Genomic DNA, 24,315 nt, shown 5'->3' on the forward strand with positions numbered 1-24,315 from the left:
CCAGATATGCGATCGTTCATGTGGTGAATCCATGGTTCGAACGCTTTTCTCCTTTTTAATATCGGCCTACACTTGAACCTTTACAAGGCGCGGCTGGTAGTAATGCAGCATTGTGAGGCCCCTTTAGTACTTATCTTCGATTAATTTATTACCACCATTTCAATATGTATTTAGCGCTAAAGTACAGTTTCTATCTAATAATGCTGTACCAAAAACGGTGACTTCCAAGAGTCCTTCTTCCCATACCTGTTCAGAGGGCTAAACAAAAGGACAGTACATTGTAGAAAAGCACCGCGAATTATTGCAGATAAGCTACCAACTGAAAGCTGACGACAGGTAGATACGCCCGTACGCTGCAACCGAAGCGTCTCAAGTGTCACAAAATAAGGCTTGTACACGCGAAAGTTCTGGTTACAGCTCTTACAACTGATCATAGCGTTATCTCTTTTGTTCGCAAGGCCTGGTAGATACTACGCTAAATGTTGCTATACTACGTATCTGACGCGTTACGACTCATGCAAAAGCCCTAGCTCTCTCGAGAGGAATACTGAGGTACGCGACGCGTAGGCAAGCTTTCAGGCCAGCTATAGCGCCTCGTCTTTTCGTACGAACGAGGGTTGTATGCAGAAATTAATGCACCACTCTCGTTTTCTGAGTGCGAGAGTAAGAAAAAGTGCGATGATGATTGCGCTCACGTGTCCTCTTTCAGCACTACACGATCTTGTCTTTCTTTCTTGTTTACTACTCCTTTTCCTTGCTCGAGATGAACACGGGCAAAAATTAGTTCGCTCGTAATGGCGCGCGCGTACCTTTAACACGACTAATTAACCACGCGACAGATGTACCTTTTATAGCTGGCAAGAAAAAAAAATAATGTTGGAAGCTGACATCTAGACGCTACGCTCTGGTGACAATTACACCTGTCCCGTCGGGCCAGACAAGGGGGAAAAAAGGAGCGGAATAAAAATGTCAAAGCACCGGTGATAACGCTACGCGCATGCTTTATAGTTCGCGCCGCACTGCTGCTCGTTGTTTTTTTTTTCTTTTGTGTGGGGCAGGTTTTCTTTTCCTTTTCTGAGCTTAAGAAGGCCTCCCTTAACGGAGGACGACAGCTTGTAAAGCGCTGGGCTAGGTGCGAACATTTCGGCACTTAATGAGTCTAGACAGCTTTCTCAGCCGACTCTCCCCCCGTCGCCTAGGTTCGCGCCAGCCAAGCCTTCAGGTGATGGAACAAGTAAAAATGCTTTCGCGGCAGCACTCGCGGGCTGTTCTTTACCGGTTAACTAATGAGTCTATCAGCCACATTTTTTTTTCTTTGCTTCCTTATTTCAGTAGGTGTCACTTTACGCCATGGCCCAAAAATAAACGCCGGGAGAGGTACGCAGCTTAACGGCTTCCGGGGATTTTTTGCGGCCTCATTATAATGGCGCTACTTTTTGTCTTTTTTTAGCAAGTCTTGAACTTTGTCTCTCACATAATATTTAGAGAAACATGAAAAGTTTGTAACCAAGAGATATTCTAAAATTTAAAAGCAGGATTCTGGGCCTAATCGCTCACCAAAAGACCCAAGTGTGAACAGGAACATTGGTATTGCGGCGTTTAATGAAAATTATGCTCTAGATCCCTTCCGCCTGTAGGCTTGCTTGGTCTTCCGCTCTTTTACGCAGAAATGAAAGGAGGCAAACGGAGCGGGCAACCGGTTGTCGATATAGGGGCGCTAGAAAGAGACTGAAGAAACGGGACGAATAGGAATAAGAAAATAATAAATGCGAAAAAAAAAACATGGTGAAGAGAATATCAGAATACCCCCTTTCACGTCAAAACACCAGGCAGGGGGCAGGCCCTTGCAATTCCCTCAGCCAAAGGTACTCCCGATCATCTTCCCGATCAACCACCGAATCTCTCTATTCAGCCCGTAAACTTGTTCTCAGTAATTGAATGCCATGGACACTAGTCTATTGGCAGTAGGACTTATCCGAAGGTGATGAGAAACGCAATTAGTTGAAGAGGGTGCTCTCGCTTGTTGACGGCTGGTGTAATTTCATTAATGCATTAGCATTACAAGTGTCTGTACAAGCGGAACTGGCGACCGCCGTCTGTCAGTAGTCAGTGGGAGGTGGCGACCTGTCCATCGGGCTACGAGTGAACTTAGTTTGCTACCTATACGACCTTTTGAACACATAGAAACGAGGATGTGGTGGTGGTCACATTACTCTGTGAAAGGAACACGGGGTAGATATGTGAAAATTTGCACTTGTCCTGTGGGCGTTATACTACCTCGGATATAACGATCCTTAGTACGCCACCTCGGATATAACAAACATTCGAGTGTTAACCCCGGATATACCGACCTTTCGTGTGTTATCTCCGCTATAACGAGCTGATGCATGCCACCTCGGGCGTACGAACGTCTGGACCTCGGATGTAGCGAACGTTTGGCAGCTCGCTTATTCAAACGATCCACCGAGGGTCGCCAAAGAGTTTATTTCTTATGGCGTGAGAGTGGTAGACACTTGTGAGCCCTGCACACGCTGTTTGCACCTGCGCACCCTTTCCGCGCGTTCTCAGTGGTCCCGGAAAACTCGAAAGGTGTCGGAGGGAACACCCACGCTAACAGCTATTTTGCCTCAATGCGTGCTGAGTACAAGAGCATTAAGTGTAGCGTCCTGGCGCTTGCACAGAGAGATCCCCTCTAGATTACTTCGGCGTAGCGACACCGCCACGCAACTTGTCCTGTGGGCGTTAAACGAGGCTAAATGCTTTCGGGACTCCCATAATTTCGGGCCACTTGGTTCATACTTTTAACTGCGCAAAAAAAAAAAAAAAAACACGGACACAAGGTAGAAGGCACGACACGAGCGCAGAAAACTCCTTTAGAGTTTTCTGGGCCTTCTACCTTGTGTCCGTGTTTTTTTTTTTTTTTTGCGCAGTTAAAAGTATGAATCCCCACCAACTCGCCCAGTTTTCCGTCCTTATCAACAACTTGGTTCTTGTTCCCCGCTAGGCTACGCGAGTGCTAGAGGGGTTACCGCATCTGCTACACCTCTCGCCATCTGAAGTGTCCCGACCGATCTTTTATGGAGGCAAGCCCGAAGGAGTAATTTGGCTAATTCAGACTGTCGATCTGAGGCACTATAATAGCCCGCGCACAGCTTTGGTACATTAAACCGCGTAACAATGACGGGAAAATTAATAAGGCTTCATGTTTACACTGAAATTGATTTTTAAAGAGGCGCAAAACAAAATAAGCGGCAAGGCAGAGCCGGTTAACTATCTGTCACTCCTGACAATATGGACATTTTTATTGTTCCTTTCACAGAGTAATGTGACCACCACCGCATCCTCGTTTCTATGTGTTCAAAACCTAATTAAAGATTTTTGCAATAGAGAATATCAAAAGTGTCTTACGAAAAAGAGTAAGCACTCCAAGCATGCGCCACAGTTTTATCTTCGAAGGTAAGCGGCTTGATGATAAATAGTAGCATTATTTTTTTTTTATGTTGCAGTTTTTGAACCACAGGCACAACTCGCAAATGACGCCTTTCGTATCGTTTTGTTCAACAGAAAGGTTTAAAATCCCAATCCTTCAATTTACATTATTATTGTCGGTATTTCCGAGCAGCATGCTTATTAGACATCCGGCATGCTTATGAGACATTAGCAGACATGGTGAGCTTGCGTCGCTCAAAAAAAAAAAATTGGAAGAAAAACTCTTCCGGCTAAAGCCCTGGCTTGTTCACGCTCAAATTTCTCACTAAGCGGTACTTTGTTTTGATACTAGTTTGGTTCCGGCAGCTGCCTGAATCGTTGAGAAGTTTGGTTCCGGCAGCTGCCTGAATCGTTGAGAATTGTTTGCGGCAATGCCGAACCAAAAAATACGGTTTAGCAACAACTGCACCAGCAGCGCCAGCTCTTGTCGGTGGCAAAATCACAAAACGAAAGCGAGACGCCAAACGAAAAGCGCTCCTCAAGCTTTCGGGGCCGAGAGATGGCACTACCGGCGCAACTGTTGCGAAACCGTTTTTTGGTCCAGCATTGCCGAATAGAATGTGGACTTTAAATCAATTTTCACCTGTTCAAGCAACTGCCGCACCCAAACTTTTATAAAAATGACCACTAAATATTGTCACCTCGGTGTGAGATTTTAGCGAGAACAACCCAATGACTTAGACGAGATGATTTTCTTTCGATTTTCTCTGAGCGACGCAACACGGGGTAGATATGTGAAAATTTGCATTTTATGGATGAATTCATGCAATCAGACGTCATCTTTCGTTTTTAAAGGGGAAATTAGTGAAAAGGGATTCCAACGATACGGTCAGGCATAGTTACTTTTTGAAAGACGGCATACTTGTTCGTCTGTTCTAGGCCTTATCATTGCACTGACATTGCATACTTAAAAGGCAATTAAATGATATTTTACATGGTTTAGTAAATGCCTGAAAACTTTATTCCCTTATATCGCATCTCAAATTGGGCTTTGTGGCGCTTACAGGAGCCCATTTGGAATGGGTCAAGCTTATATGCACCAAGGTTGTCAGACAAGCTAGTTTTGCTGCCATGTGATATGTTCGTATCGCGATGCACGGCTCGCCCCTTATCGAATATTAATACGTTTTACATATAGGTCGAAATATTTACATTGTATTTTAAACAAGGTATTTATTCATGGATGCACTAAAGATATTCAGGAAATAGGTTCCTGGAATTTCATGCGCGGTATTCGAAATATATTCTTAAAATTTGTCTTAAATACCTGACCTAAAGCACGCTTCGAGCACATTTTAAACTCATGAAAATATATATATATAAGGTTTTAGCATCTTTTCAATGTGTTAAAAGTAAATATGAGATTAATTCGTCCAAAGTATACTTCAATTCAACAAGTGGCCAGTCCTTGTAAACATTAGAATAGACCGCTGTTGGGCTAGTTGGTAATCCATTGAAGCAAGTACTAGTAGCGCCCACAGACAAGGACAGACTTGTCTCTGTGCGCTACTAGTACCTGCTCGTAAACATATCTTCAGCACACTTCATGCTGCCTCTAAGCACTCTAGTGCTCGAAATCGTGTTTCGGGGAATCCCATTTCTATGTTGGCGATGTATTAGACGTGTACTTTCGTAAATGTGAAATGAATTCGTCCAAAGTGCATTTGAATTCTAACAAATGGGCAGTCCTCGAAAACATATTTACAACACACTTCAAGCTGCCGCGGAACAATCTAGTGCTCGAAATCACATTCCGGGAAGTCAAAACTCTTCCTTATCTGTAGATCTTTCATTTATCGTGGCTTCTAGCTGGGAGACAACCACCACTTAATAACATTACGCGTAGACAACGTCATAACATTAGACCGGCAAGTGCGCCTCGGGCACCTCCGGGCCCGAACCTACCAGCGAAAAGGCTACCGACTCGCAAATCCGACCGGCTCCCATAGACGCCCATGTATTTGTTTGTTGACAGTTCTACTCCTGACCGATGCCTGACGCAAGTAGCGGCTGGCGATTCGGTTCCGGATCACTCGCACATTCGAACGCGACCAGTCCGCACTTGTACGACAGGGGCCCACAGTCTTGGCGCCAGAAACGCTTCACCGGGCAAGAGTGTTTCGTCTCTCGGGGGGTATATATAAGATCAGCCAAGTATTGCGTTTATCGGAACACTTCCAGCTTGCTGACGTCACTTTCTGTCGGCATTTGCGGCATGGCAACAACGTATTTCACGTTTAAGTGGCGCAACGTGACCTTGAAATGTCATCGACTTCTTTATTGATGACAACGCCGCGTTTTCTCACGGAGAACTCTAGTTTGGGCTAGTTGGTTCATGATGCAGGAGGAAAACGGCGCAAAAAAAACGTGGGCAAAAGAGACAAACACGACAGGACCAGCGCCATGGGATGGGGCTCCTTATGCTAATCGCACTGAAAGGGTCGTCTAGCAGACAGTTGTGTCGGCGGGTCAGTGATTAGTTCTGCCGTTGAACTGCTTTTATCCGTCTCGTCTGTTAAAGCCGACCGGTTGGCTTATGGGGTTTAACGTCCCAAAGCGACTTAGGCTACGAGGGACGCCGTAGTAAAGGGCTCCGGAAATTTCAACCACCTGGGGTTCTTTAACGTGCACTGAGATCGCACTGTACACGGGCCTCTAGAATTTCGCCTCCATCGAAATTCGGCCGCCGCGGCCGGGATCGAATCCGTGTCTTTCGGGTCATCAGCCGAGCGCGGTAACCACAGAGCCACCGCGGCGGGTAACCCTTTTTTTAGCCGAACTGAATGTATTTTAATGTAATGAAATGTATTTAATGTATATTTTTGTGTATTTGTAATGTTTAATATATACAGGGTGTTTCACCTACGACTTTCTGCAATTTTTAAAAATAAGCTATTTGAATTAGATGCGCGCTTTTTCTGGCATAGCATTGTCAGTAGTGTAGTACATCATAATGCAGCTAAGACCTGCTAACTAGCAGGCTTGTTAACCAATATTTAATAGTTAACTTTTAAACTATTACCGTTGGGCTCCTTAATTATTGAGAGGAATGTAGCCCACCGTAAGTAATGTCCATATCCGTTTTTAGAATTTCGAGAACGCGATTATCCTCGGCGCTGTGGCCGAACAAATTTTGGCTATTTCGACGAGTTTGGTTCACTTGAGAGGTTGCTTTGCCTGCAAGCTTCTCAAACCGCATGTATTTTGGCGCGATGTAGGCGAAATTTGTTGGGCCACAGCGCCGAGGATAATCGCGTTCTGGAAATTCTAAAAACGGATATGGACATTACTTACGGTGGGCTGCATGCCTCTAAATAATTAAGGAGCCCAACGGTAATAGTTTAAAAGTTAACTATTAAAAATTGATTAACAAGCCTGGTAGTTAGCACGTCTTAGTTTAATTATGATGTACTACAGCACTGACAATGCTATGCCAGAAAAAGCGCGCATCTAATTCAAATATCTTATTTTTAAAAATTGCAGAAAGTCTTAGGTGAAACACCCTGTATACAAAGCGGGCAAAAGTTGTATTTTTGCATATTTGTAAGGATGTTCACAATATTACTCGTAGCATACTCAGAAAAGCATTCATTTTGGTATTTAAGTGTAAAGAAATATAACACAAAATTATTATGAAATTGATGCAGTATGTTCGGAATGCATTTTTAGCACAGCCTTTTTTCGCTAAGGGACTAGCTGGTTTCGAACACACAGGGCTGCCAGCTGCGGGCCGTGTTTGGCCCCTGGCCCTGAACACTGCGTAACCGATGGCGCCCCCGTGCAGCTCTACCCGGAGGCCGGAGGCGAGCCGGCTTCGGGCAGCGGCGGGCCGCAGCGCTCTCCGGCGCCGCTGGTGGCCGTGCAGTCGACGCCGACGCCGCCTCCGAGCGAGGACCACCTGCCTAGCGGGGGCGGCAGCCTGCCACTCAGCGCCTCGTGCCACTCGCTGACGGCCGCCACGACGGGCAGCAGCCTGGGCTCCTCCATCAACGACCTGACGCTCGAGGCCGAGCAGCTGGAGCGCGCCATCCGCGCCAACGACGTGGCCGCCACGCGCCGCCTCCTGGAGCTGCACCACGGCCGCTTCTCGGTCAACCTGCACGGGAGCCTGCTGGACAAGAGCAGTGCTGGCTCCGCCAGCCAGGACATGGAGATCCTGCTGCGCAAGAGCCAGACGCTCATCGACCGCTTCGGGCGCGGCGACTCGGTCTCCACCGACCTGGAGCCCGTGCCGGCCGTGTTCGCCTCGGCCCTGCACCTGGCCGTCGAGCACCAGGCGCTCGACGTGGTCAGCCTCCTGCTCAAGTACGGCGTCGAGCCCAACGAGGCCGGGGTGCCGCTGGGCAGCCTGCGCCGCGGCAGCTCGGCCACGTCCGAGGCCAGCGGCTCGCTGCGCCGCGCCACGCTCAGCCCACGCGGGGGCGGCCCCGAGCAGCAGCCGTCGCCCGAGCTGCTGCGGCGCCGCAAGTACGTGCCACTGCGGCCCGAGCTGGCGGCCTCGCTGCGCGTGGTGCGCCACTCGGCCGACGGCCGCGAGATCACCTTCGAGGAGGAGTACACGCGCGACTTCCTCTACAGCCTGCCGCCACTCTTCCTGGCCGCCGCGCTGGGCCGTACGGCCGCGGTGCGGCTATTGCTCAAGTACGGCGCCGCCGCCAGCCCCCGCGACAAGAACGGCGTGACGCCGCTGCATCTGGCCGCCTGTCAGCCCCAGCCTGCCTGGCCCTGCCTGCGCCTGCTGCTTGAGGCGGGCGCACGCATCCACGTGGCCAGCCAGCGCGGAGCCACGCCCTGCGACCTGGCCGAGACCGACCTCAGCGCCGTGCAGATATCGCTGGTCGAGGCCGCGTTCGATGGCGCGCAGGCCGCCGCGACCGCTGCGGCTGCCGCGCTGCAGACGGCCAGCCCCGGACCGGGAGCAGCTAGCGCCGTTCCCGCCGCGGCAACCTCGACGGCGCCCGCCGCGCCGCCCGCCAAGCCGCCCCCAGAGGAGGGGGCACACGCGCCACGCTCCAACATCCTGCGCCGCCTCCAGGACTCGCGGCCGGGACAGACCCACCGTGGCTCGGCCCGCAAGAAGGAGCCCCCCGACGAACTGGCCCCGTCTCCCGACGGTGCGCCCGGACGCCAGCGCAGTCCAGGCGTGCTCACCGCAGCGCCCGACGAAGACAAGCCGCAGGAGCGGGTGAGTCCTCCAGCTTGTCCCTCCCTCGGAGGTTGGCGCTTGTTGTCTCGCTGCTCTGCTGGGCGTCGCTGGTTTAACGCACCTCACGCAGCTTTTAACTTGATTGCGAACACCGCGCGTTCGGCAGCAAAGCGAGAAAAGATTCCATTTTCTGGTTGCTGCTGAACTGCAGGGGCGCCACTGCATAAATAGTTCACGTTCAGTCTGCTCAAGCAGCCTTACCATCACGCTTCTTGGGCACACACTAGCGCCCAGCATCGCAACAGTGCTGTCAGGAATCATCATCAACCTGACTACGCCAGCTACAGGACAAAGGCCTCTGCCTTATCTCTCCAATTAACCTTGTCCTGTGCATCCCCAAGGAATAGTCAACACGATCATGTGCCTTTCGGAAATCCTAGTAATATACAGTCAAGCTCAACAATGCACGTAACGGGGGTTCTGTCATGGCGGGAGGAAGGTGGTCGGGTTTTAGGCTTCGCTGCGGCGTGGGGAATATGGAAGAGCACAGACTCCGGCGACAGCCCGGAGAAAACTGGGACCAGAATAGCATGACGAGGAAAACGTATGTCGAGAATGGAAGTCGAGAGGCGGCTGGTTTGGCTGGGGACTGCGAACCCCAACCCAAAGCTCGGCGGCTCTCCTCCTACGCGCTCACTTTACTTGTTTGTTGCATGTTGCACATCTGTTGTCCGACGTGAATCGCATTGTTCATTTCGTGCATTCTGGAAACCAATCCTTCTTGCTCCCTAGAGTCCGTCGGTCTGCTCCTTATTTTCTCGTTTCTCTCTGTGCGCAAATGTGCTCGCACTTGTGTGCCTGCGTGCGTGACTCAAAAGTGCGCTTCCGCCGCAATCCCGTGTCGTTCTGTCGTCACCATCTCTTCTCATTGCCAACGAAAACACGAACATGGTCGTTTGGACGCCGCCTGCAGCCAAAATCGCCCAAGGGAAATGAGCCTTGCTTGGATGCCGCATTAAAAATGGTGCTAAGCTTCCCTCTAGCAATGTCGGGGTATACCAACAGCCACAAGTACTGCGCAGTTTAGAGCTCACTTTGTAGACCTTCAAGATACTGTACGCACTATTGCCTACTAAACTTGTGCAGAACACTCAAGTAGCATGCAGCACACAATAAAAGCGAAATGAGACCGCATTTAACGCGCGTCACGTCACGTGCTCATTCCCACCTGGCTTGTAGGGAGGTAGGACGATGTGACTGTACTCTGGTGCAAACTTAACCTGACAGTTGCGGAAGGGTGTCCCGTCGTTTACGAGGCAGTGCACCAATCGTGCACAAGTTTTGACGTTTGAGTTTTGAGTTTTGACCTTTAGGGCAGTTGCCGTGCTAGGAGGAGGGTATGGCGATAGCGAGAGAATGCACAACCAAACAAGGGGTGCCATACGAACCTCCCATAAGCTGGTTATCGTGGAAGGGTGGGACCGCGGTACTAAGTAACAGCACTTACTCAAACCACCGGCCCGAAAGGCCACCGTGATGCGGCTGTGCTATAAGCGAAGCAAATGAAAAAAAAAAAAAAGACTCTATATTGGAGCACCCAAGCACGTACCCGTGTTCTATGAAGGTGCCTCCGTTCCATTCCATCCAGTCTATTGCATGCGTTCCCTTCCATTCCATCTATTCCATCGCATCAATTCCATTCCACTCTATCCGTTCCATTGCATCCGTTCTATTCCATTCTATTAAATTCGTTCCATTCCGTTCCATCCCATCCCATCCCGTCCCGTCCCATCCCATCCCATCCCATCCCATCCCATCCCATCCCATCCCATCCCATCCCATCCCATTCCATCCTATTCATTCCGCTCCATTCCATTCCATTCATTCCATCCTATCCGATCCGATCGATTCTATTTGAGTATGAGTATGAGTTTATTTCAAACAAGCATGTTTGCATACATGTTTGAGGTGTATGGGAGTAAAAGCCGCTCAAGAGCAGCTTGACAAAGCTCCAGCTCCCATTTGGAGGGTGGTTACCGTGGAAAGAGGAAGTTATGTCGAGAGCAGAGGAATGCGCTCCCGGAGGGTGTGGGTGTTCGCCAGGGGAACCAGCGGGAGGGCGGTTACCGTGGAAGGAGATGGGTATGGTGATAGCGGAATATTGCGCAGCCAGAGAGGGGTTGCCATGGGAACTGCCCGTAGATTTGCTACCGTGGAAGGAGGAGGAAGGTATGGCGAGAGCGGGCGCATGTAGCACAGTCCGTCTGCAGAGGCTGCTGCGAAACACTCCACCCGAGGAGGGACAGCGGTAGCAACGCCGCGCGCCTAGAACGGCGTACTGGAGAAGAGCGCTAGTCGAAGAGCGAGTATGTATGGAAATCTGAAAAAGAATGCTTTATGACTGTACATATACGCATGTCTCTCTCAAACTCGTGTTACAGGGTAGTACCCCTCCTGTGGGTTTCTTCGCAGCGATTTTACATTTACATCTGCATCAGGGACTTTATCAAGATAATCAGCTTGACCACCGTTCACCGTTTTTTAGTCGAAACTGAAAACTCTCGTGTTTCGCCCGCTGTCACATGAAATTCTCCTCAGCTAGATATTCGTGCGAGCGCTCTCATCAAGAGTGAAAAAAAGCAAGGGAAGGGAGCGTATGCAAATCGGTGACACTTTTTCGCGCCGGAGAAGAGTGGAAAGCCTAGGAGCTTTTTTTTTTTTTGCTTTTTCACTTTTCTACTCCATTCGCATAGTCATGCGCAGGAGGTGTCTCTAAAGCAGTGTTTCCATCGCTTCTAAAGAACACGAAGTCAGTCTTGGGAATGTTCTTGCACGTAGTTGCAATATATGCCGGCTTCCTGGGCTATCCACAGCACGCCATGTACGCGGCTTCGGACGTTTGCATTCCACCTTGTTTAACTTGTGGCAACATATTGGAAAGGACAACGAGCGCGAAGTGACTTGGTCCTCAAGTCTGCTGTTCTCAAGCGCTGGCGAGCCAACCATTCAGGTCCGGAAGGCGTCGCCTCACGCTTGTGGTTTCCACTTCGCTGCCTACATGTTGTGAGATGCCGTATAGGAGCAGCAGAGGCATCTCAGCGTGCTAGTAAGTGGGCGAGGCTGCTTACGAGTACCCTGACTTCGTTGTTTCGCGCAGCGACTGCGATGCTGCTGTGGACTTCATACCTGCAGCACGTACATATCTTCTGCTGATATGCAATATTGTGTTGATATTCCTTGTCTTAAATATGAAAGAATACGAAAGCCTCATATTCGTGGTGTTAGTGAGCCCATGTTCTAAGGCGTTGCTGATGAACTGCTTAACGAGAGCTGTCGGGGAAAACTCTGCACGTTTACCAACTACTTGCTTGTTCTTGCTTAGATAATAAATCAACATTTAACCGATCTGAATTGAACGATTCAATTACTTCAATTCTACTGCATTGCCGCATACACCGCAACGCGTGGCCCATCGACGCTAAACAGCGGCAGCGCACCGGCGGGTGTAGTTGCCGAGGCCAAAAGTATAGCCAATGGAATAAAAATGGAACAGAATCAAATCATCGTTGCATCACTTTATTCTTGTTTAAAGACCGCACTGGAATTGCGATATTTGTTTTTAATTTTACATTTGCGCCCTCAACACGAGCAGTCCGGTACGCCGCAAGTACACGAAATAAAATTTTTACTTCGCCTTTTTTTCTTCCCTCAAAAAGAATAATGCCAAAAAAAAAAAGAAAGAGAGAGAGAAGAGACGGTACAAGCGAGTAAACGGGAGCACGGTAAACGGGCCGTCAAGTTTCAGCTTGCGTTGCTCCCGAAAACGAGAAGGCACAGATTCCCTTAAGCGGTTCTGTCATTGTAGACACAACGCCGCCGGCAACGCGCGAGTGGAAAAAAAGGGGCAAGAACGGATGTTTTATTTTTATTTTTTCCTTCATACAGGGCACTGCATGCCTGGCAGAGCGCGCCGTTCGCAGATTTGAGGGCGTATTGATTTTTATATGCATCTCGCAAAACCATGATCGGCACGATGGAGGCTTTGTAAAACCTCGCTCGAGGACGCCCCTTGGGGGCCCTTAACCGCCTTCTCTTGTTGTGCTTTTCGCCTCTCGAAACTCGGCAGCCTCGGTGCATGATCGCTTCGCCGGCACTCGTTCGGTCTGGCCCCGCCTCGATGCTTCTCTCCGACTGTCTCTGCTTGCGCTCCGAAAGAATGCAGAGCGAAAAAAAAAAGAACCGTCCAAATCATATTTTCTGTATTCGCTGCAAGGCGTAACTTTATACAGTGTAGCTACAAGAAGAATAAAATATCGGGGTTTGAAGGGGGCCGCCGCGCTCGTATATATCGTTGCATCACACGTGTCATAGAACTTTCTTTTCTTCTGTAGGCGTTGGAAAATAGGCTGTATCTTCTTTAAGCGCGTACGTTCGCGGTTGCATTTCTTCTGCGCCTGCGTTCGTGTTCGCCCACTGAACAGCCAGGCAGGCAAAGAGAGCGAAACCATTTTTTATTTGCTTTGCGTTGGAAGGGATATGGGAGACTGCTTTCGTGCTTTTGCAGCACTCGCCAGCACATGCCGTGTAAACGGCTTACAGTACCGGTACTACTCTACGTGTTGGACATCTGCGCCGGCACTGCGCTCTCTACAGAGCGCACAGGCTGAGCTTAAATCCTGCACCTGTGGAATAAGCATCCCTCGAACAGGCTTTGTTGAGACTAAGGCGATGCTCTCTAATGGCATTAATGGTCGGATGGCTCTTCTGAGAAAACGCCGTGCTCGTCTATACTGAAATGCTCATGACAGCATGCATGACAGCGTGAATTCGAAGGCTCACTTCGTGAACAACATAGCGACTTGCCGCTCATTAAAAAAGGAGAAATTGATCGGATATAGGCACTTAGCGGACGGCATTCGATTCCGAAAACTCTTGACTCAAGCAGGCGAATAACTGAGAGAACTGTGCAGAAAGCGGCGCTTGTATAGAAGAGCACTAGAAACGTGGGAGAAACGTGCGGTGCGCGCAGTCCCATGGACACGACGGCGGGGACCACGAGAACATTCTTGCGCCTCGAAGCTTGTTCGCATTAAAGTGCGCACTTACGAGCGCAGGATGGCTTCCAGGCCCGCGTTGTTGGCTCGCGAGCCGATGAGAACAGCACGCTGTGGAAGCCTTCCCTTGTTGCTTCCACACTACTGCGAACGAGCAAGTTATGAGACGGGGTTGAGGCTTAAATGGCCGCGATTAACATGTTATAGTTGTATGCGCCACAGCAGTTTGGCCTCCGCTGTGGCCACCGGGGCGAGTGAGGGCACCTCGCCTCTTTTCCGTCTGTCCTTTTAATTCCCCCTGTATACCTGACTGGGCTAGTTGCGGTGATACAACATACGGGCTGTTGGTAAGCAGTCGCCTTCCTAATCGCGTCCCTTGTAATATCTGTTTTGCGTTCCTGTCCGGACAAAATGAGAGATCTGCGCCCAATTCTAAAGATATATTTTGTTCCAAAGAGGTGTAGGACATGTAACGATGCCTCCATTTCCACTGGCTTCTGGCGGCTAAGAAAGAATGTTTTGAGCTACAGCCTCGGCGCGACAAACAATGAATAGAGAATACTGCCCGGCGCTTTTCTTCTCCGTCAAGATTTGGTGTGCAGAAGCCAAGTACCGCGCTTTAATGAGCGCAAATTACTGCTCTCTTTGACACTGACTCACCTTCTGCTCACGTGTTCACTCGCTAACCCTGCCCCTTTTCCCCCGCAGTCCTATCGTCTGCGCTCTTCAGCTTGTATCGTAGCGCAAAAACCACGCGCGCAAGCAGAAGGCAGGCAGAGAGGTGAGGGTGAAGGAGGGGCGGAATAAGCGACAGTGTCGCCATTCGCACCTGCCCACGCTCCACCGACCCCATTGGTGCATGGCTGTCTGAAGGAAAGGGATGCGTAGTTTTCGCCCCACTTCCCTCCCCGTTCACTTTGTCGGTTTCCGCGCTCTTTCCTCCCCGAAACCCGCGAAGAGAACATCGAGCCTAACGCCGCGCGAAAGCTGGCTCGCCGCACGCGCTCTTCTTTTCGCCGGGGCTACAGCTCTCGCGACAACCGTCGCCCTAATGGCCTGGGAGAACAACTCGAGTCGTTGAACCGACAACCCGAACGCAATCCCCCTCTCAAAGCGCGGCCGTTTATTTTCCAGCGGCGCATGCGGAGAGAAGAGCAACGAGGGCCAGGGTAGAAGGGTATGCTCATTCGAGCGTGGAGAGACGCCGCGCAGGTTTTTGCTGTTCCGCAGGCGAGAAGTGAAGCAGAAGAGGAGTGAAGAGGCCTCGAGTTTGCCAGGAAAGATGGGTGCCCAACTCTCATCAAGCAGTCGCCACGCGGCGTATAGAGAAAAAAAAAACTGTGTACTTTCTAACACAGAACGAGCACCCCTCGTTTCCTTAGTGCGGCCTTTTCTATGCCCAGGTCAGCGGTGTCGTTCTACTGCATCAATAATTGGCCTCAAAAAAGAAATTGAAGAGTTAATCGGAACATGTTAGTCAATCATTCAATTATTATTTGCAAATTATGCAAAGAACCCAAATTTAAAAGCGGGGCTCTATAGCTATTGTAGCGCTTTAATCAAAAACCTGTATTTAATAAAGTAAAAACGCCCTGTACATTACGTTTCCCTGGGACAGTGACACCTGCTCAGCGGGACAGCCTATTGTAGCTGTTGACTTTAGAAAGCTTTAGAATAGCGTGTATACCGTCCACTGTCAGCGCTCACCGTGGCCGCCAGCCGCCAACGCGCATGCGCAGATAGACCCCGAGGCATACGCAAAGGTGGCTGGAGACCGCGGTGAGCGGCGACGGAAGACATTACACGCTATGCTAGTACTCGCTTTTAAATGAAGCCCTGTCGTACGCTTGGTTTGTCAGTTGAAGTCGCCGCGGTGGCTCAGTGGTTATATGGTGCCCGGCTGCTGACCCGAAAGACGCTGGTTCAGTCCCTACCGCGGCAGTTGCATTTCGTTGGAGGCGAAATGCTGGAGGCCCCGTATACTGTGCGTTGTCAGTGCACGTTAAAGAACATCAGGTGATCAAAATTATCCGCTGCCCTGCTCTACGGCGTCCCCCATAGCCTGGTCGCTTTCGGACGTTAAATGCCATGAAACTAAAACCAAACTTTGTTAGTTGGGGTGAAAGGGTGAAAGAATGGACTTCTGCTGCCTTCACATTGCAACTCTGTTCAAACAAAATGGGTGCTCAGCGTTTTGCCCACACCTTTGGAGTCGTTAACTGCGTAGGGCATCCGGTCTAATTCGGGAAACGCTTGCTGCTCACGTCTGCCGAGGCCACGCGGCATACGAAAGTCACATTAGGCTCCAGAGCGCGAAAAAGTCGCTATTAGCGGCCCGCATCAGGCCAGAGAGCGAATGCAGGAGACGCCACGGAACGGCTGAGATATGAGAGTCCGTTCCACAAATAGGTACGGGGATGCCATCACAGGAATCACAGTGTGCCGTTTGGGCAGCATGGCACGTTCTGTGCCACGATATGGGCGCAGAGGTCTGCAACGCAACGCTGTGTCTTTGAACACAGGCACTTGCGTACACGCAGGTAAAGTAGTTGACTAATTGCACTCGCTCGCGTACCGATTTGGAAATCGCAGAGTCGCTTTGGAAACCGCAGACAACGCAGCGAGTTGAAGAACTCACCATTATTTACTGGTGTAGGAGCCAAGGCTGTTTTCTCAAATCTTTTTCGGTGCGACTAATGCGGGTATTTCGTTCGGAGCATCCGCGTTAACTGCGGGAGGTAGCCGTGAAATTTACGCCACGTTTTTTCCAAGGTCTTGACGAGCGAATTTTTTTCTCTTTCGAAGCAACTTTATAACATGGCATTATGACTCTTGGAGATCAATAAGTAGAAGGAATTATTCGGTGCTGCATTTTGATTATTCTTGAATATGAGTTGGTGATTCGCAGAGGATCTCCACTCGATCATATGCGGTCGTGCCAGCACGCTCATCCGCGCAATTATTCGCGTATTTTCATCGCGCCGACAGTATAGAGAGCGTGACTCATTCAAATGTGCGACGTATCTACAAAGCTGTCGGAAAAATAGGCAGATTATGAGGAGAGGAATGCGGCGCCAAGATCTCAAAGGCAAAGGCAAATGCTCCTTTAGCTGAGTCCGGTAGAGGCTGCGGTGTGTACAGACATCGATGCCAAGTTAGGTGGAAGTAATGGAGCGACCCGTGCAGCTTAGGCCGTAAGCACTGCGGTGTAGTTGGATGTATATTTCAACGAATTTTCGGACAAAGTCAGTTTTGGAGCGCTGGCTAGGCCGTGACCATCAGCAGAGTTTCGACGATGGACCATGACGTTTTCCTCAGTCTTAATTCGATATGCTAACCAAAAAAGCCTTTGTCACCGGACAACATACTTCCTTTTTTTTTTAAGTGTTAACCTGACGTATACATGGAGATGCGCTTCGAGTTGTGCAGCGCATTACCAGTTTGCAACAGCGCGACTGCATTTCCTCTTCTTGGCTATTATGCTCATGGTATCATAATCTAAGCCAGCTTCATATCAGTTCGATTGAGAAGCGAGTCTGCCTTGCCCTCTTCTGCATAATTATTCTTTAATCTTCAAGACTAAATACGGCAGCTGTGCAGCGAGGTTAGACGTTTTTAAGGTTTAAGCTTTGGAAGGGGGGCTTAAGAAACTACTGCGGCATGGATGCGGGCGTCTCGAAACTATTCCCAAGCATATATATACGTAAGATTTGGTCACATCGTAAAAAAAAAAAAAAAAAACAGAACCACGAACTTCTTTATTGCTGAAGCGTTGCTCAATATTTGTACAGTATTCAACTCCTGGGCTTTTACTTTTGTCATTAGCGCGCTTCTTCTAACTAAAATGCGGAAAAAGTTCGGCACGAGGATTTCTCTCGGCCGTATCACCGGTGCTGGGTAGTAATTTCTTCCTTTTTTCATTTTTTTGGCAGCGTGTTTTTCCTCTTATTTTCTTTCTCAGCATGTCCGTGCAGCAAGCATCGATTCTTTCCTAATTCAATCCAGTCTGGCTGTCAGCCCACAGCGTGAAGGGGCGTGTGGGCCGGCCAGTGAATGAGCGCTTGCCGCCGGACTCCTAATTAAAAAGTGGCTCGGCCCTCCTGAAAGAGGGAGCCCGGTAATTCAAGGGGTCGCCGGACGGCCGCGCTGGAGCCTCGCGGGGGGCCCTTGGGGCTCTCGGCGACCCTTCTGGGCAAACTCGGCTGGCTGGGCACAAAGCGGGGCTCCGGGACTTCGCGAAGCCACTCAGCGCAGGTGCGCGAGGGGAAAACACACCGTCAGGATCTGCCTCGTTTACAGCCTAACACTGTCGCGCAGTCACCTGATACGGGCAGGTACTCGTAGATGGTATTCGCGGTTACAAAGCACCCTTTCACCTGGCGCAGCTAGGGACTTTACAAAGTTGCTTCTCCCAATGTACCTAGCTCAGTGTGCTCGTAGTCGGTGCCAGAAATCACACCATTTATTATTAATGCAAAAGCAACGAATCCCGATCTACAGAAAAAGTGGCGTCCCAAAACCCACGCAACCCGGCTGACAAAAATAAAATATATTAAGGCGGAAGCCTTTAATGCCTCATCGTTGTAAGCAGGAGCTGTCGACAGAAATGTCACGCTTTTCAATTGGTTGAAACGGTCGTGACGTCACAGTGCGCGAATTTCATCATCATCATCATCAGCCTGACTACACCCACTGCAGGGCAAAGGCCTCTCCCATGTCTCTTCAATTAACCCTGTCCTTTGTCAGTTGCCGCCACTGTATCCCCGCAAACTTCTTAATCTCATCCGCCCACCTAACTTTCTGCCGGCCCCTGCTACGTTTGCTTTCTCTTGGAATCCACTCCGTTACCCTTAAGGACCAGCGGTTATCTTGCCTTCGCATTACATGCCCTGCCCAAGCCCATTTCTTCCTCTTGATTTCAACTATGATGTCATTAACCCGCGTTTGTTCCCTCACCCACTCCGCCCGCTTTCGATCTCTTAACGTTACACCTATCATTTTCCTTTCCATAGCTCGCTGCGTTGTTCTTAACTTAAGCTGAACCCTCTTTGTTAGCCTCCACGTTTCTGCCCCATAGGTGAGTACCGGCAGGATACAGCTGTTGTATACTTTTCTCTTCAGGGATATTGGTAAGCTACCATTCATGATCTGAGAGAATCTGCCATATGCGCTCCACCCCATTCTTATTCTTCTAGTTATTTCCCTCTCATGATCCGGATCTGCGGTCACTACCTGCCCTAAGTAGACATATTCTCTTACTACTTCCAGCACCTCGCTACCAATGGCGAAATGCTGTTCCCTTGCTAGGCTGTTGAACATTACTTTGGTTTTCTGCATGTTAATTCTTACCCCACAGTTCTGCTCTGCCTGTATAACTGATTGATCATGCTTTGCAGTTCTTGCCCTGAGTGGCTTAGCAAGGCAATATCATCAGCAAATCGCAAATTACTCAGGTATTCTCCATTAACTCTTATCCCCAACTGTTCCCATTCCAGTCTCCGGAATACCTCCTGTAAAGGCCGATTCACACGACGGACCGTTCGCCCGCGGCCCGCGCACTACGTGTGCATACGTCAGCACTTTGAGGGGCGCGCTGTCGGCCGCCATCCATCCATGCATCCAGCGCGCCTCTCAAAGTGCTGACGTATGCACACGTAGTGCGCGGGCCGCGGGCGAACGGTCCGTCGTGTGAATCGGCCTTAAGCAGGCAGTGAAGAGCATTGGCGAGATCGTGTCTCCCTGCCTGACACCTTTCCGTATTGGAATTTTACTGCTGACTTTATGGAGAACTATAGTAGCGCGAATTTCAAACGGGGCCAATTGTACTTTGGCTAGTAACCATGCAACCAATTAATGGGATCGTATAGTGATGCTCTAAGTAAGTTTGACTGAGTTTAGTTAATTGCTCACTTAACCAATTAGCCTAATTAACCTTTCTAGTCAGACCAGATAAATAAAAAAACCGAGTAGGAAATTAGCCGAGCTTGGGAATCGAACCCCGGTCTCCAGAGTGCGAGTCGAGCACGCTACCACTCCGCCATGCCAGCGCGACGGTTTGGAATGAACAAAGGTGCGTCTAGTGAATACGGTGTCTTCGTTCACTCCCATCTTTCTCCCTTCCCGTTACGGCGAGGTTTAGGTGCCCACCGAGATATGAGAGACAGACACATTTCCTTTCCTCAAAAACCAATTAGGCGTATTTGTCCGCGTTTCAGATTGGTCCAAATTGTCGTGACGTCACCGCGCGCGAATTTTGACGGGTGTCCACCGAAATATGTGAGGCAGTTACTGCGCAACTTTCTTTCCTCAAATACAATTTTCGACTAGTGTCTACTGAGATATGTGAGACAGTTACTGCGTAATTTCCTTTCTTCAAATACAATTTTCATTTTCTTCATTACGGCCCCTCTTTCTTCTTTCACTCACACTTCCTCCCTTCCTGTACGGTGCGGCTCAGGTGTCCACCGAGATGACAGAGAATTACAGCCCCATTTCCTTTCCTGAAAAAGCGTTGCGTTCAAAGGACAACGCATCGCGCGGAACTGGTGGTGGCGTTCCTTGGACTCCGTGGCAGCGCGACAACACGCTGTCTCGTTCCACTCCTAAAGGCGAAGCTTAAGCGTCAGTAATTGGCAGTTAATTAATGCACCAACAAAGTGTGCAGTGAACAATCGCGTAGCAGAATGCAGCACTCAGGCTTTCGCCTTTCACCACTTTAGCCGCTAAAGTTGCTCGTAATTCTTTCGAAGGTTCGGGGAATTGAACGCAGGACCTTCAGATTGCGAGGTGAGAACGCAACCCATATAGGTCACAAATCGCTTGTTTTGTCTTTATTGCCTGTTTTGACAGATATAGGTAAAAAAAAAACGCGTTGCTTCTTGGGCGAACGAAGGGGGACCCAGTGTATGCGTTTCCTTTCGACTGTATGCTAATAAGTAGTTGTGTCATCAGAAAAGACGGGGGAAAATAAATATATATAAAGTGAAAGGAAATAAGGAATGATGTTTTCGCATTCAAAGCACATACGTAGTCCTAAGTGCCCTCCGTAATTATTGATAGAGGGAAGAGGGGAATAATGGGATTCTTGCCAGCACAAAACAAGAGGAACTACGGATGGGACGGGAGCCTCAGTCCGTTATCCAGCGTTTAGACATGAAGATTTGTCTTCCTCTGGTCGAGGGTTAAATAGGGTCTTCGCTTCGAGGAGAGATGTCCTATTTAACCCTTGCCAACCACGACCGCGCTTGCTCAGACGAAGGCAAGTCCTCTTGGCTAGCAGACTGAGAATCCCCTCTTTTCATTATTTTCCTTTCCTGCTCGCGATGCCCCCATGAGAGCACTTAGACGGGCTGCAGCCGAAACTGATTCCAGCGATCGCGCGAACGAGCCAAGCGCTGTGGGCCTGTGATTGAACTGATGTATGGTTTTCTCATCTCAAAGAGCGCAGCCTCTCCGCGGAGGTGAGTCCTTAAAGAGGTATATAACATGCGTAAACTGTACGCACGCTACAAGGCTACACCGTAGACTTCGATGTGAAAGAGATCGAAAAGCACAAAAAAAAAACAATATTTAGTAGCAGCAAAGGCGGCATTGTGGCAGGAGAGGGGGGATGGACACACTCAGAGGGAGGATTGTTTCTGGCGTGCTGTTTTGTGTACAAAAAAGAGAAGCCCAAAGGTGGGTCACAGGCAGGTTCATGCAAGCCCTGTAGGGTGAAAGTCGGGACTTAGCAGTGTTGTAACCTAATGCCAGTACCACTTTTGCACAGAAGCATCAAAACCACTTCCCAGTACGCAGTTCAGCGTCGTTTCAAACGTTCAGAATACCCTGCCCTAAATGTCAGACATTGTATTGAGGCGTAAAAAAAAAACATTATCAGCAGCCTAGCACTCAACGTCTTAACCTGCACATACGCCCGAAGTTTGTGACTGTGTCTCACTGTGTATCGCATCAAGGTATAGCGCAGTGCATAGCTTCGCGACGTCACGAACTCGGCGTTGTCGAAAACAGCGGTCACTGTGAGCGAACGCTCCTTGGGTTCGAGTTCGAGCCGGGCTCAAGTTAGTCTTCATCTAGGCTGGGACGTTCAGTGATGGTTGTTTTCGTTCTTCTCGGATAATAACGGAATGTAGGCTGCAATTAAGCCTTCTCGTTTTGTTCCTGACGCTTTTCCTTATTGCGTTCCACCAGAGGTGGCAATAAAAAAAAAAAAAAACATCCACCAGTACGAAAGAGTAGCTATTATCTATCAAATAGCTCCCTCCTTAAATTTTTCAAATTTATCCTCGAATTCGTCATTTATTTACCCTAGTTGCACTCTGTGATCGTATTGAAAAGCAGATAAAAACGGACTGCACAGCTATAATCTAGAAAAATGGGTTGTCGTTAGGCAGGTTCATTAGAAATGCAAAATGGGATGCTGGAAAGGCAACTTTCGTTTCCGTAGTGAGTAGCCGTTCAAACATAGTACACATTTCGTCAGGGTTTTGCTCTTATATGATCGAGGTAGCGTGAAGTTTTCGAGCGCTCTTTACATCCGTAGCTTGCCCGAATTTCTTAACGATGGCTGTTGGCTATCTACGCCACAGGCTGGTATCCACGACGTAAACATGAAAAGATGCTCCCCGTTTGGAGGAAATCTGGCTTAATAAAATCTCTCCTTATCGCCTGTCTCGTGATTCTCCTCCACAGACTTGGCGCCCGGCCCCTAAACCGTACAGCTTCCTCTCCAGATCTTCTTCGCGCCCAGGCAAGAAGTGGTCCAGCTTCATTTCAACTTGGGTATGACGAAGGGGTGGCTCAAATCGGCATATTTTTGTCTCCTTTAAATACAATCCATTTAAGCTTCGTTTGTTCTGCTTACCGCGCAAGCCGACGCTGTTATCTGGTCTAGGAGAGAAGCGAAAGTGGCCAACAGTCATGCTGGCTACTGGCTGCGTTTTTTCAGTTCAGCAAGGCACTCAATCGCGAAGTCTTCTCAGCTGCCGCTAGCCCGTGAGTTGAATGAAAGAATGCAGATTCCGTCGCGCTTAGGCACCGCGCTGTCGCAACAAGATTCATCCGCGGGCAGACAAAGATACATCCAGCGCTGGGATTGGTGTGAAGACCAGGTGGTCAGATCGGAAATCACTAAATTCCCATAACAGTTTGACTTCCGTCAAACGCTGCGGAAGCACTACGTTTCAACCACGATTCCCGCGAACATCCATGTTTTCTTATATCTTTTATTTCTTACTTTTCTTCTTTCGGACTACCCGTCCTTCCTTCCTTCTTCCTCAGTTCCCTTCTTTCTTCCCCTCCTTCGGTCGTTTGTTCATTTCTTCTCTCCTTCTTTTTATTTATTCATTTGTTTCCTTCTTCATTCTTCTCTCTCCCGCTTTCTCTTCCCCTCGTCTGTTTTGTCAACTTTCCTCTCTTTTCTTCTCTACTTTCGTTCTGTTCCTTTCTTTCTTTCTTCCTTTCTTTCTTTCTTTCCTTCTTTCTTTCTTTCTTTCTTTCTTCCCTTCTTTCTTTATTTCCTTCTTCCTTTCCTTCCTTCTTTCTTTCTCTCTCTCTTCCTTCCTTCCTTCCTTCTTTCCTTTCTTTCTTTCTTTCTTTCTTCCTTTCTTTCTTCCTTTCCTTCTTTCTTTCTTTCTTCCTTTCTTTCTTTCTTTCTTTCTGTGATTTCTTTTCCGGGTTTCCGTGTGCATCAGGTTCGGCACCTGGCCTAAACCGTCTTGCAAAACCGGAGAAGGCACTGTACACTGTGTTCCTTGAGAGATACCCTCCGTAGTTCTAAAAATGTATTACTACTTTTTTAACTAGTACCAAGCTTGCCGCTTGCCGAAGGCAAAATCTGACTGCGGGCTCTTTCATTCGGCACCTAAATGTAAAATTTTCGTAAAATATCTCGCAGACGGCGCGGCACCTTTCATAGTTGTCTTTCCTGCTCCTTTCGCACTGGCGGCCCAAAACACCTGTTCGGCAGGAACAGACGCGGCGCAGCAATTGTTGTCGCCCGGTCCAGCCGCGCTCGAATTGCAGCGGTTACAGGGGAGCACACTCTCTTTGTTGTCGCGCGCTGTCCGGGGGCTTGACGTCGTCGCCAGCGCTGGCGGCTTGCCGGAAAAAACAAAAACAACAATAGAAAAAAAAAACAGTGCTGGCAAGACAGAAAGCGCAGCGCGTCTGATGAATGGCGGCATCGATCGCGATTGCCCCTCGACAACGAATCCACACCAGAGGAAGGATCGCGACTCTAAACAATAGGGAGATAGCACGCCATAGATCGGTGCCGCCGTCTGCTGCCCCTTTTGTGTGCCTTTTCTTTTAGGCACCTTCGCGCCGCTTGAAAGGGGGGAGCCATGCGAGCGTGTAGGTTCCGCTGCTTCGCTGGCGCTGCTTGTCTTTGTGGACGCCACCGCCCCTGCGTTCTCGCCCCCGCTCTTGCAGCCTTCATCAGCTTTTCTTGATTCCTTGCTTTCTCTCATATGTCGGCGATGGGTTATTGATCTGGCCCATTTATGGGGCGTCCCTAATGGGCACTTGAGAGAGGGTCACCGCTGTCCCGGCAGTCCTTTTGTCGAAAAGGGGGCGGGCGTCCGCGCTGTTTTCTTTCTTGCAGGGACGTGAAAAGTGGAGTATAGG

At 49.4% G+C, this 24,315-nt stretch overlaps 1 protein-coding gene across 1 annotated transcript in view; it reads left to right on the forward strand.

Annotated features, from left to right (window-relative positions):
• Positions 1–24,315, forward strand: part of LOC149349731 (uncharacterized) — a 555,241-nt gene that overhangs the window by 262,955 nt on the left and 267,971 nt on the right. Inside the window, exon 3 of the mRNA XM_089578770.1 lies at positions 7,274–8,674. Within this exon, the coding sequence (XP_089434896.1) occupies positions 7,274–8,674 (1,401 nt within the window). The remainder of the gene's footprint in view (positions 1–7,273; positions 8,675–24,315) is intronic.

The sequence above is a fragment of the Amblyomma mixtum genome, chromosome 3, assembly GCF_055824585.1.
Source record: "Amblyomma mixtum isolate Tamu chromosome 3, ASM5582458v1, whole genome shotgun sequence".
NCBI classification, from domain to species: Eukaryota; Metazoa; Arthropoda; class Arachnida; order Ixodida; family Ixodidae; genus Amblyomma; species Amblyomma mixtum.